The sequence below is a fragment of the Ambystoma mexicanum genome, chromosome 8, assembly GCF_040938575.1.
Source record: "Ambystoma mexicanum isolate Mex_15411 chromosome 8, UKY_AmexF1_1, whole genome shotgun sequence".
NCBI classification, from domain to species: Eukaryota; Metazoa; Chordata; class Amphibia; order Caudata; family Ambystomatidae; genus Ambystoma; species Ambystoma mexicanum.
In genome coordinates, this window is record NC_090929.1 from 706,107,441 (window position 1) to 706,120,365 (window position 12,925).

General features: G+C 44.8%; 1 protein-coding gene across 1 annotated transcript in view; it reads left to right on the forward strand.

Moving 5' to 3' along the window:
• Positions 1-12,925, forward strand: part of PPA1 (inorganic pyrophosphatase 1) — a 399,132-nt gene that overhangs the window by 97,477 nt on the left and 288,730 nt on the right. The window contains exons 3-4 of the mRNA XM_069610510.1: positions 6,985-7,038; positions 11,933-12,052. Of these exons, the coding sequence (XP_069466611.1) occupies positions 6,985-7,038; positions 11,933-12,052 (174 nt within the window). The remainder of the gene's footprint in view (positions 1-6,984; positions 7,039-11,932; positions 12,053-12,925) is intronic.

The window sequence follows — 12,925 nt, forward strand, 5'->3', positions numbered from 1 at the left end:
TTCCTGGCCACCAGTATGCAGACCGTACATTACTTTTAGTCCCCGTGATACCCGGATGACCTTGATGTGCTTTCTCTATGAGCTCATCATACAACACTTTCGGAGGTATCAACTTACTCCCTCTCCAAAAATCCTTCTTCCATGGACAACTCATCCTTCACTTCCCAAAACTTCATACATTCTCCATCAACTGCTCTCTTTTCTGGCCAACCCAACATTGTAAAATCTGCAATTTTTTGTAGTGCTACATCTTTAGAGATCTCATCCAGCCATTTTTCCTTAGAGGTCACTTCAAGAACAACTGCCACCATCTCTTCATTACTTTCTGACTCCAAATCCATATTCTTTAACGGTAACCTTGACAAGAAATCTGCAACCACATTTCTCTTACCTGGTACATACCTTGTCACAAAATGATAGTCCTGTAATTTGATGCTTAATCTAGCCAATCCAGGTGATGCTTTACACATTCCTTTCACAGTCAAAACCTCAATGAGTGGCTTGTGGTCTGTTTGTATAATAAATTTGTAACCCCATAGATACTTCCTAAAATAGTTTACAGCCCATGAACATGCCAATAGCTCCTTTTCAATCACAGAATACCTGCTTTCTGTGTCTGAAATCACTCTGGAGGCATAACAAATTGTCTTCTCCTTGCCATTTTCATCAATTTGGGATAACACTGCTCCTAGACCATTTCCACTAGCATCCACTGTAACTTTGGTCACACTGCCAAAAACATATCCACCCAATTCTGTGGGATTGCAGATTTGCCTCTTGATGTAATTCACCGCTTCATCACACTCCTTACTCCACACAAATTTGGCCTCCCTTTTTTAACAGTTTCCTTAATGGTTCTGTTACATTTGCAAACTTTTCAACAAACTTGTTATAATATTCGCAGAGCCCTAGAAATGATCTAAGCTCATCCTTATTACTGGGATTGGGAGATTCCCTAATAGCTTTCATAGCATCACTCTTTGGTTTATATCCCTTACCATTAACTGTGTGTCCCAAATAATCAACTTCATTCATGCCAAACTTGCATTTACTCTTTTCAATCTTCAAGCCCACGCTCTCCAACTTCAACAAAACACCTTTTAGCCTCATGTCATGTTCTTCTCGACCTTTGCCAAATACAGTGGTGTCGTCCTGATATACAAATATCCCCTTCAACCCCTTCAACACATGTTCCATGACCCGTTGAAATACTGTATTGTACAATCCATGAGGGGTAACAAATGCTGTGATGTCTCTACAGTCTTCTGTCAGAGATATTTGATGGTATGTGCTAGAGAGATCCAGAGTAGAAAACCCGTTTGCACTACCCATGCGATTCAGCATTTCCAATATTATGGCAAGCGGAAATATGTCAACTATGACGTTCTTATTTACATCTCTGAGGTCCACACAAATTCTAACTTTACCATTTTTCTTCATCACCACAATGGGGCTTGCCCACTCCGACGATTCAATCTTTTCTATCACTCCTTCTGCTTCCAACTTCGCCAGTTCTTGTTCAACCTTGTCCGCTATGGCAAAAGGTATAGGTCTGGACTTCACATGACTGACAGGCACAGCTCCTTCCTTCAAACGAATTCTGTGCGAAAAGTCTTTTAGTAATCCCATTTTTTTTCTGGTGCGTACCGTTCACAATCTTAACTTCTTTCTGCTTGTCACTAGTGTTAACAATCAAGACTTGCTCATTTTCACAGGGATCTGATCCGCAGACCAGCTTGATCTCTCCAGCCAATGATGTTAACTCCTTTTTCTGCAACGTAGATCTTCACTTCTGCACGCCTGTACTTAAATTCTACAATAATTGAAAACCAGCCAATAATCTTGATTCTTGACCCTTCAAATCCACCAGGGTTTTTTTTTATATCAGGATCGTTTAATTTGTTCTTAAGACCGCATGTCAATAGATTTTTCCAGGTTTTCTTCGTGATGATCGTCCATGGAGAACTGTCTACCTTTACTTTGAGTTTCCAGGTGTCAATTATTATGACACAACTCGGACATTTGAATTCTCCCTCGAGAGGTTCACGGATGGTGAATACACTTTCTTCATCCGATTCTTCTTCCTCATCTTGTATGACAAATTCTTTTTTTTTTCGTCTGCATGTGACAGCAAAGTGACCCTTAATTCCACAATTCCCACATTTTTGTCCTATTGCAGGACAATGTTTGGCATAAGCAAAAAGTCCTAGTCTTCCACAATTATAGCATCTATCGCCGCTTTGGATTGTGCGGTACTTGGCTTGGGTTCGGCTTTCACCCAACCTTTCCCTCTGACTGAGTGTCCTTTGTTCTCAAATCCTCTAGATCTATTGTTCTTGATAGCGTTGTTTTCTGCTCGATCGCTTGTCCTCAGTGCGTTGACCATACCTTGTTCTCCTGAGTCTAGTGAGGATTTGTCATTCTGTTGCTGCATGTTCAGAACAGCCTCCTGTTTTCTGTTTTTCATTTCTTTGGCGCACAAATGACTGTTCTATTCGTTTGGCAATAGCCATAGTTTCCGGCAAAGATGGATTTCCCACCATCCAAAGTCTGTCTTGAACCAAACTATCCTTTGCGTGCATGATAATCTGATCTCTTATGAGTTCATCCAGGGTGATCCCATTGCCAAAGCGACATGTACGTGACAACACTAACGCTCACCTGATTCCCGTAGAGGCGCCGGTCTTGACTGGGCGTATACCGTATCTTCAAAGGTGATGTGTAACACACGGCTGGCTCTTTGGGCTGGACCTCTGGGCACTGTATGTCTGACTCGAAGGGTAAGATGTCTTAGGTAAGTGAACGCCTTGCTCTCCATCTGCCTCGGGGCAGGGTGCTGTAACCAGTTTCTTCACTGGATAAGGGGAGCAGGCCTCTTGACTTCAGAGGACTGCTGTCCGTCGTTTACTGCACGAACGGTAAGTTTCGAGTAATTCTAATGTCTTTAAAGTCTTTAGTAATGATGTCTCTTGTTTTGCAGGGTTCCGGCGATGGTGGATGACGGGCTGAAGTGAGTTGAAGATGGAGCCCGTGTGATGAATAGAAGCGCCTGAAAGCACGTAAGTAAGCGCTTGTTGCCTGCTTCACGATGCGCTCTAACTGTCTTTTTATTTTGCAGGTAGAAGTTCGGAGCGGCTGCAGGGTGCCGGAATACCCACTGGGTTGGATGTGGAAAGGAGTAATGGCACGTGAGTATTAAAGTTCCCCAATGTCTTTAAACGCACCTTGTTTTGTCTTTCAGATGCGGGATGCAGCGCCGAAGGCCTCCGGAGCGTGCGAAGAGTTGGTAAGCTTTTGTCTTTCAGATGCCGGAATGCAGTGTGAAGACCTCCGGAGCGCACGAAGAGTAGGTAAGCCTTTGTCTTTCAGATGTCGGAATGCAGCGCGAGGCGTTGGTGACAGCCGATGGACCAGGTAAGTGAAGAGCTGTCACTGAAGACCGTAATGCTAACCTGTTCTTTCTTGTCTTTATAGGTGTTGCTGAAGACTGGATTCAGGATGGTAAGCCTTTTTCCTTAGGCCCAGGATCAGATGCAGAAGACACGATGAGCGTTCTGCTGCAGAGGATGCAGAATAACACAAAGCAAGATTCATCCATCGGGTGTGGTTTAAATAGCCTCCTGTAGTGCTTAGGTGTCTCCTTCCACAGCCACGCCTAGGTAAGAAAAGAGTTCCTGCTTTCCAGAAGAGTTCCAGTGTTCTGAACCTAGGGAGTGGCTCCTGCCCCACCCAACAGGAAAAGTAGTTCCAAACAGAAGAGGATCAGAGGCTCAACTAGCAGGCAAGTAAGCAGCATGGTCTGCTGCAGGTAAATCCACCCAAGCATTATGAGCCCGGCGCTTCCAGCGCTGGGACTGGGCATATTTATGAGCCTGGTGCCACTGGCGCCAGGACTGGGTCCAAAAGGTCCCAATTGGGACTGGTTGGCACTCGGAACCTGGGTTATGGATCTGCTTCCAAGGGAGTTGGGAAAACCCTGACCTTTTGGAAGCAGAGATCATGACAAACACTCTTAAAGCCGATACATAATCTTCGATAGATTCATGCTCCTTTTGAGTCCTGGTGTAGAAATTATACCTGTTTATAGCTACATTAGTCTCAGGGGTATAATATTTGTCTAGCTGTCTTATGGCTTTTTCATGTTCATCAGTATCCCCAGCTTCATCTATTGGCAACTCTGGTAACTCCCTGTATTTTCTTTGTCCTTCCAACCCCAGAGCGTGAAGCAGTAGTGATTTCTTCTTTTGAGGGGTTAGACCTTCCTGGTCAACTGTTTGAACATAGTTTAGCCAAAATTCCTTCCATTCCAACCAATTGACCACGGGTTGTCCTGCAGTTGAAAGGAAACTCGCTGGGGGTTGTATGCTAATGCCTTGCATTGTTTTGTATGGCTATGTTTGTGATAGATGAATCATAAATTGCTCCAATTTCAGTGTTCAAACTGCCTTTAATAGTTTAAATTCCACTCCCTTTTTTTTTAAATAATTGCTGAGTCAGAAGTACTGTGAAGAGGATGAGGAGATGATCGTTAACTCCCCATTTTGCCTGACTCCAGGAGGAACGGATCACGTGATCTGTATCCGTGGGGCGGGTCCCCTCCTTCAATACACCAGAGGCGTGAGGTTTATCAGGGTTGCAGTCAGCCCTGCAGCCAATCAGATTAGCTTAAAGCCGAAAAAAAAGAAAAAACAAACGCGGCACAAACCAACGCGGGCTTGTGTGTCGATTCGGAGCATCCGCTCTCTCCTGTACACAGTATCGTGTACAACAGCTCAAACCAACGTGTTAATCACGTTAGTTCCGAGCGTCCGCTCTCTCTCTCCCCCAAAGCAGCACAAGCCAAGCACAGCGCTGTGCGACGGCTCGGAGCGCCCGCTCTTGATTACTGTTCTCCGACGCCTTCGTGGGTCCTCAGGACGCCGGCAATCCTCGTCGCCAAATGAGGTATGCCAGGGAAACCAAGGTAGCAATAAATCGTTTATTAATATGGAACCGGCGCCCTGCACTGCCGCTCAAACTCTCGTCTAAGTCTCCCTCTCCTCTCTCTCTCTCTCGAGAACCTCTTTTAAACCTAAACATTGCTAACCTTGCAGCAGGCAGGGACGCCGTAGCTAGGAAACGAACATCAACAAAGTGAAGGTGGAATACTACACAATTACTATGGTGTTATGTTTAAACATAACAAAAGCTAGGGGCTTCTACACCCTTGCCAGATGGGAATCCTTCACACCATGCATGCATTTAAGTCAATAAAACATTCTCTGCACAAAGCAATGTTTCCAACTTCAGTCTGAGGTGGTGGTGCATAATCAAGGATTGAACAAGAGTCTCATTCCTAAAATGCAGTACATGCATTCAACACAATTTCCATTTCCAGGCTTTTTTTCCCTTCGTTTGAGGCATTGTTGTATTATTATATAGCACCATTTCCCATTTGTATGGCCTCCAAGTGCTTTGTGGTAGGAACACCCTCTGGGACTGAGGTCCATGTATGGAAAAGTTCTAAGAGAAGGCTTAAGATGTGTGTGTGCGCATTTGGCCAAGATTATGACTTGGGAGGGCTGGTTAGGCCCCAATAAGCAACCCAAGAGGCTAGGCATGTGCACAGGTGCTGAGGGACGTCAACGGGGCGCTAGTGCAGTAGACTCTATGTAAGCTAGCTAGACCAAATTGTGTCATATGTTTTTGCTGTAGTCTAATGGCAGAGGTGTTGAGGTAAGTCTGGTGTTTCATTCCAAAGCAGTTTGTGTCGTAGCTGCATTCTGAAGTGCGTGGATGGATAGCCGTGCTTACAGCAGATGTCCACCAAAGTGGTGCGTTTATACAGACCCTACGCTCATGTGGAGCTCATCTTTGATATTGCTGTGATCCAATCTTCTGCGGGGAAGAAAGTCTGCTACATTTGTAGACCTTTCTATGCCCTATGGACCTGCTACCCTTAAGTCTGCCAAGTGCAATAGAATGGATGTCCTAGAGCATCTTTTAGTCCGGACAGAAAGGTTGCTCCAGAAACTAGGACAATGGTTTTCTTTAAGCGCAATCGACAGGTTATAATCTTGCTTCATATCTTCCAAGTTCTACAAACGCTAGCAAAAGCAATCTACTAGGTGCGATATCCTAGACCAAATGCGGAGTGGGCCTTAGTCTGTAGTGAGCTATACTCTAGGCGAACAAGGGTAAAGATCAATGTTGGCTGCTTGTTTACTCCACGACAACACTGTAGGGAATATTCAGGATATCTTGTTTTAGCAGACCAATGCTGACCATGATGTGGAATGTAGATTCGGTACTTGGGGTGGAAAGGGATGCACATCTAATTTTCAGCACATTTCTTTTTCTTACCTTTCCAGTCCCCACTACCCATTCACTTGGTAGCCCCCTTAAAAAAGGAATGGAGCATAATGATCCCGTACTGCAAATGTAGACCTGGAAAGAAAGCCATTTCTAGTAACCTTTTTGCTGTTGATTATATAGATTTGGGGGTATCTCAAGATGAGCAAAAGATTTCTGACGAAAGTGTGCTTATGGAACAGCACAGCAAGCACAAAATTATAGATTTAGTTTGTGGTTTTGGTGTTCAATTTGTTTACTGATAATTCCTGGCTTTATTATAACTCATGATGGCTCTGTGGATTTCAGCTATTCAAGCAAGGGAATTTGACATCTTTAAACTTGATCGAAGCCCATTTTATTTATGTATTCATATGCGCAGACCTGGCTGGGAAGCAATGGAGCACTGCGCACCAAAGGGACATGGTAATAAACGCAACTGGAAGGATGATATTAAGGGTAATGTTAGAAAGGTATCTTGAGGGGGGGCACATAGTTTCATGCAGGGAATGTGAGTTAGGCAGGGAAATGTGGGTTGCAGGTTCCAGGGGTTGGGTTGTCTGTCCGTTTGTTTAGATGTCTCATTTCACATACAGTTTTATACCTGCTTAGTTGGTAGATTGATCCAAGTAAACTCATTTTTCTTTTTTCCAGAATGTGCTCTACATGGTGGTGGAAGTACCGCGATGGACCAATGCAAAAATGGAGGTAATTCTTTTGCTTACTGCTTATTAGCTTGTGAATAGCTTACATCATATGCATATTCCACTGTCCAGTTGTCAGTCTAGATGACCACTTGTTTACTTGCAAAGTAAGAGTAGGTTTTGACAGGGGTATTCCTTACAATAAATCTATAGATACCCATAGTGCCCTGCTTTGTCTATGCCCTCAGATTGTTTTTTCTTGTCGGGCATCGGATTGAAAGCAGAAACTGATACACCCTGTGAGGCCAAAGAAGACATTGAGCAGTTGGGCACTGATATACAATACACAGACTACACCCGCAAACTGCTCAAGCACTGGCGCATGGGGACGGGGTCATATAATAACAAATGACTGACTTCGAAATGTAATTCCTTGCGTCTCTTTGGGGTGCCACCTTTTAATGGTGAACTCATTTTTAAGTTTTTTCCTGGTGTCATGGATGGCTTTAACTCTACAAAATTCAGAGGAATAGTTAAAGGGTTTTATGGCTTTTCAAGGATTTTTGGTTATGTTTAGAGGACTGCAGTTTGATCTGACTATGGAGGCCCCCTCCACCCTAGCAGAGGCATTGCGCTATTCCCCAGTGTGGTGTAATGAAACCAGCAATCCATCGACCCTTCTTTCTAAGCAATCACAATCTGGTGGCGAGGGTCTAAAGGCAGAGGTCTTATCCATCTTGATCACTCACTGACTTTCTAAGGACTCCCTGCTCTTCTGGTGCCCCACAATATGACAAATCATGTTCAAGATGGAGGCTGTCTTTTTGCCCACTTTCATTCCTTACCGTTGTATGGCCCTACTTGCTCTCTACCTTGTTCTCCTCCTACTCTCTTCCATTTCTATTTTCCTACCTTTGAGCTTCCTAGGTACTTGCCGTCTTTCATTTTCTCTCCTTTGTCTCTTCAGTCCTTTTTCACTCCTTTCTTCTCAATATCCTCCTTTCTGTCACCCACTGTCCTACTCTCACAACCGCAATAAGTCTGGTTTTTCAAAATAATTTTAAATACTCATGTCAGTAGAACGACATAGAACCCTATGCATCCACATAACATAACGAGGTAATGCTATCCCTAGGACTAGTGAAGTGTTACTTCAAATTTGTTAAGCATTTTGCTGTGCAAAGCAAACCTGTCCAAGGACTTTGCAAAAAAGATACCAAATTTGAATGGTCTGAAGTGTTTGAACTTTAATTCATGGACATTAAATCCATCATAGAGCACCAGCTCTCGCATGCTTCACCATGGATTGTTGGAGCATTATTGTAAAGAATGCCAGTGAGACAGGTTTTGGGGGTGGTGCTGCTGTCGAACCAATGGGGCATAGAAAGCGTTCTCCTATGCTTCTCACACCCTATGGCGAGGGGAGCTTAGGTATTGGGTAATTGAAAAGGAGGCCTCGAGTGTTGTGGTATCTGAACAAATTCTGCTAAATCATATTGGGTTTGAAATTCGCCATCAGACTGCATCTGAAGCCTCTGGTGGATCTTCTCTGTTAAAGGTCTGAAGGGATCTTCCCACTAGATCATGAGATGGTGGTTCTCCTTCCTATCCCATCAGGGCTGATGAGCATATAACAGAAGACCATGATGATCCATATGGGTGGGTAAGGTGGAGGGTCAAGTGTTTCAATTCTAGGGGTATTTTCAGTGAAGAGTAAGAGGACACTTAGCATTGAGGGTTTTTTGAGGTAAGTCATTGCCCAGTTGAAGAGGGATTGAGAGAGGGAGGTTGTGGCAAGTGATTCTGAAACTGTACCACAGTGGTATATGAAGTCTCTAGATACAGGCTTCCTTTGCAAGGGCAGGAAAGCAATCCCACTTTCGGCTGTCAAGATACAGGAAGCATACCGTAAGGGGCCTGCAGTTATGACCAATACAAAGGGAAGAGTGTTGGAGGTGTATATGGGGATTTGGAAAGGTTATTAACTGCTGGCTTTGTTCAGAGAGCAACAGTCTTGAAGATGCTGGTATAGCAGCCAAGAGCCTTGCTGGGCCTCAATGGGAGTTGTGGTGCTGAAGGTATTGGGACCGTTAGATGTGGTACGGGGAAGGACTTGCTAGTTCTGATGGATCTCGGTTCCGAAAGTGTGGTGAAGAGCGTGTGCATGACATATGCGAGCTGTTGTATTTTTCTTGAGAGAATCTTCCAGAGGCAGAACTATTCAGGAAAAATACTTAAAGAACAATGGAGTGCAGTTTAATGGAATCCTTTATTGCTTGGATATTTATAAGGTGCTTGTAAAGTGTTTAAAAGCACAAGGCACTGGGGAAGTGAACAAAGGAGCAAGTAAACCATAAGTGACAATGAACAAATGGAAACAAAGCAGTCCTACTAGGCCTTGTAACATCCAGAATGTGCAGTGAAGAGGAAAAAGGGGCGTTGCAGGAGGGTTCGGGGGGGGTGGGGTAAATGCTATTATGGTCCCCCAGGGGAAGAAGTGCCAGAGGTGCCCATGGGGGAGGCAACAGATAAGTGCATGGGCCGGGACGTCCCAGGCAAAAGAAGTCTAACGACCAAAGGGTAAGTGTAGGCAAACTAGACGGGTGGGCCCAGAGGGCAGTGCAGAGGGGGGGGGGCGCTGGTGGCGATTGGGCAGAAGGCCAGGACTCTATTGGAATCTTGAGGGAGCACCCCGCCAATCTCGGCAATTGAGGGTAAGGTTAGCACAAGGGAGGGAAGGAGGAGAAGAAAAAGGTCTTGAGTTGTTTGCAGAACCTGAGGTTGTCCAGTTCAAGACCGAGAGAGGGAGACTGTTCCATAGGAGGGAGCCAGCTGCGGAGAGATCTGCCCCCAGCGCTCTGCTTGAAAAACATTTGATCAGCAGAGAGTTAGAGCAAGACAATGAAAGGGATCCAGAAGAGTATTTAGTGAGAGCTGCAGGTAGTGATCCCAAACAGCCTTGTGGGTGATGCAAAATTTCTTACATTTGATCCTTACAGCAACCGGGAGCCAGCAGAGAGATTTTAGTGCTGGAGAGAAGGTCCCTGGGCTTGAGGCCAAGGATAAGTCTTGCAGCTCTATTCTGGATTAGTTGAAGGATGGAGTGAAGAAAGAGGCTGTTAGTTATCCAGCCTGGAGAGGACCAGAGCTCTAGAGACATTGAGCTTCTAGGGGAAGGAGAGGAAAGGGAGAATGCCGAAGTTGAAAGTGAGTATTCTGGCAAGGTCCAAGATTTGAGCAGTAAAGGAAAGCGGGGAGTCGATGTTTCTGGCTTCAGTGGAAGGAGAGGGAGGTGAGCCCATAGAGGGCGGCCAGAGTGCAGGAGGGAAACGGGGACCATGTGTTGTGATAGGAAGAATCTGTCTTACTGGCCTTAAGACAGATCATTGGAGGTGCACCAAGACTGCATAGCAGACAAGCAGTTGGGGAAGATGGAGGAAGAAGAGGGGAGCTTGGAGAGTTGTCATTTGTGTAACACTGAAAATGAGAGAAGGTAGATGTTGAAAAGCCATGGCAGGAAGATAGATCGCGGAGTAACGCCACACGTAGAGAGTGGTGGTGGAGTGCAGGAGGGATACTGGGAATGGATAGGAAGAATCTTGAAGACCAACTGCGGTAGCCCATCACAAGACTTCCCTGTATCACCCAGAGACTAATGAGGCTGTTGAAAGGTTGAAGCGCACCTTGATGGATTCTGTGAGAATGGCAGCGAATGGGAGAAAAATGGAAATAAGTGTGACCATTGACAGACCTCTCCCCAAGGGGAGCCCACCCTTTTGGGGGGCTAGTGAGGTGATCCGGCCACTAAGCTGAACACCTTGGGGACTGCATGCGGGATCGCACTGGTGTTTATGCCAGGCCCCCTTTTTTAGTGGAGAGGCAACCCCTAAACGGAGGTTACTGTGACAAATAGTTTTGTTGGTTGTATGGGAGTTGAACTGTAGAATAACTCTTGCAACTTCTACACAAACGGCTGATATGGTCTCTGACCCTTTCCAACACTGTCCACACCTCCAAAGAAGGAAGAGGAGGTGAAATGCCCACCCCTGGGTTGTGTGGCGGATCAAGACCAATCAACGTGGCTACAGGGTGAGAAAATTAAACCAGTGCTACAGAGGAGGAGAGATCGTCTCCTTGGTGGTGTGGCAGGAAGAATGGTGCCTATGCTTGGCATGGTGGACCAAAGCACGTCCAAGCCTGCGCAACACTCAGCAACTCTGCCGAGACACAGACCGGATATGTACTTGGACAACAAAACCTAGCTGTGTATTGATGGCACGATTGGTTGAATACTAGTAAGTGCATTAGGCCATACGATTGTTCTGTGCCAGTGTTGCATTTCCCATTTCCTCTCAAAGCTCTCATAAAATCCTTACCCCTGTCCAACTTAAAGAAACCTTCTACTGGGCACACAAATATACTGTCTATTCCTCTCAAACAGGGCAGCTGAAATGGTCTACCTTAGCAAGTTTGGACCCGTCACTGGAGAACTCCCTTCAATGCAGGACTACACATATAGGAAGTTATTGACAATGCTCAACCTATGGGATGCTGGCCGCCCCCTTCTATTCCCCCCTCCCCCACACGATGATGCCAGCTCTTGCTCATTGGAAAGGGAGCATTGGTGTTCACGTCCTGTTTTCAAGAAACAGAACTGTGTATCGCAGCTACTGTAGGTTTTGCAGAGTATTTTGTTTCTTACTTATCAGTGCTGCTCAGGCACCATACCGCAATGTAGAAAATGCTCGGGCCCCATGCAAGACGCTTATTGAGCAGAGTTTCGCCTGCTAATCCCCAGCCTTCTGTGTAAACCGCTGCTGGTCACGCTCGGCATAACATCAGCTTTTTTTTTAACTGCTGAGCAATCCTGTCCCCTTCTTGCATACATGAATTGGATGAGCAAACGGTGTGTAAATTGAATTTCTTTGAGCGTTCATTTAAGTGTCTATTCTTTGCAGATTGCGACCAAGGATTCCCTAAATCCAATTAAGCAGGATGTTAAGAAAGGGAAGTTGAGATACGTTGCCAACGTGTTTCCTCACAAAGGCTACATATGGAATTATGGTGCACTCCCACAGGTAATGTTTGTGTGCAGATGTTTCAATGTGAACGCGGTAACTGTAAAAGTAACTTTTCCAGTTTGTTCAGAATTAACACGAATAGTTAAAGAATGAGTTTGTAATTTTGATACTGAGCGTTTTCTTTTTTCCAATATCGGTAGATATTAGAACAAAGTGTATTGTTGAATTACAAATGTGGTTGTAGAATTTGAATTGTGTACAGTGTTCTCAATTATTCAGGGCTGTCTTTAATTGCACTGTGGGTGATTTAAAATTATTGTTCCTTACATGTACAGGAAAATGTAATTTCCCACTGCTTGGAGTGATTGAAACCTACTGTGAATGTTAACCACAACAACCCCTTCAAAATCGGCCATGGCCTACCACTTGACCAGGACCCAGAAAGAGTATTCCAAAACCTATTGAATGCCAAGCAGACTCGTCTGCCTGCACCACATGAATCCCTGATTTCTACCTCTGTACAATTCCAGCAGGAGACTGGAGCATTCTATTCAGATTTGCATTTGCTCAAATCAACCCATTTGCTCTTGCGTGTTAACGTTAAAAATGCAACTTAGGATGAGGATAAATGCAATACAAATACAAAACAGAAAAGCACAGCAACAAATTGCAAAGGTGAGTAATAACGAAAGTGAGCAGTAGTAGGACTTAAATGAGCGTGTTTGGGAGTTGGACTGGAGATTAAAAGGATGGAATCTATTTGCATGTCTGACCATGGCATAGTTGGTATTAATTTCAACAATGGGGAGCTATGGCAAGGATGTGCATGGTTGAAATTGCGTGCCTATCAAAATCCCTCTAGTTTACAATGAGCTATCTATCGTGTGCCCAGTAGTCATCTTATAAACATTTTAAATGTTTTATGTTTGT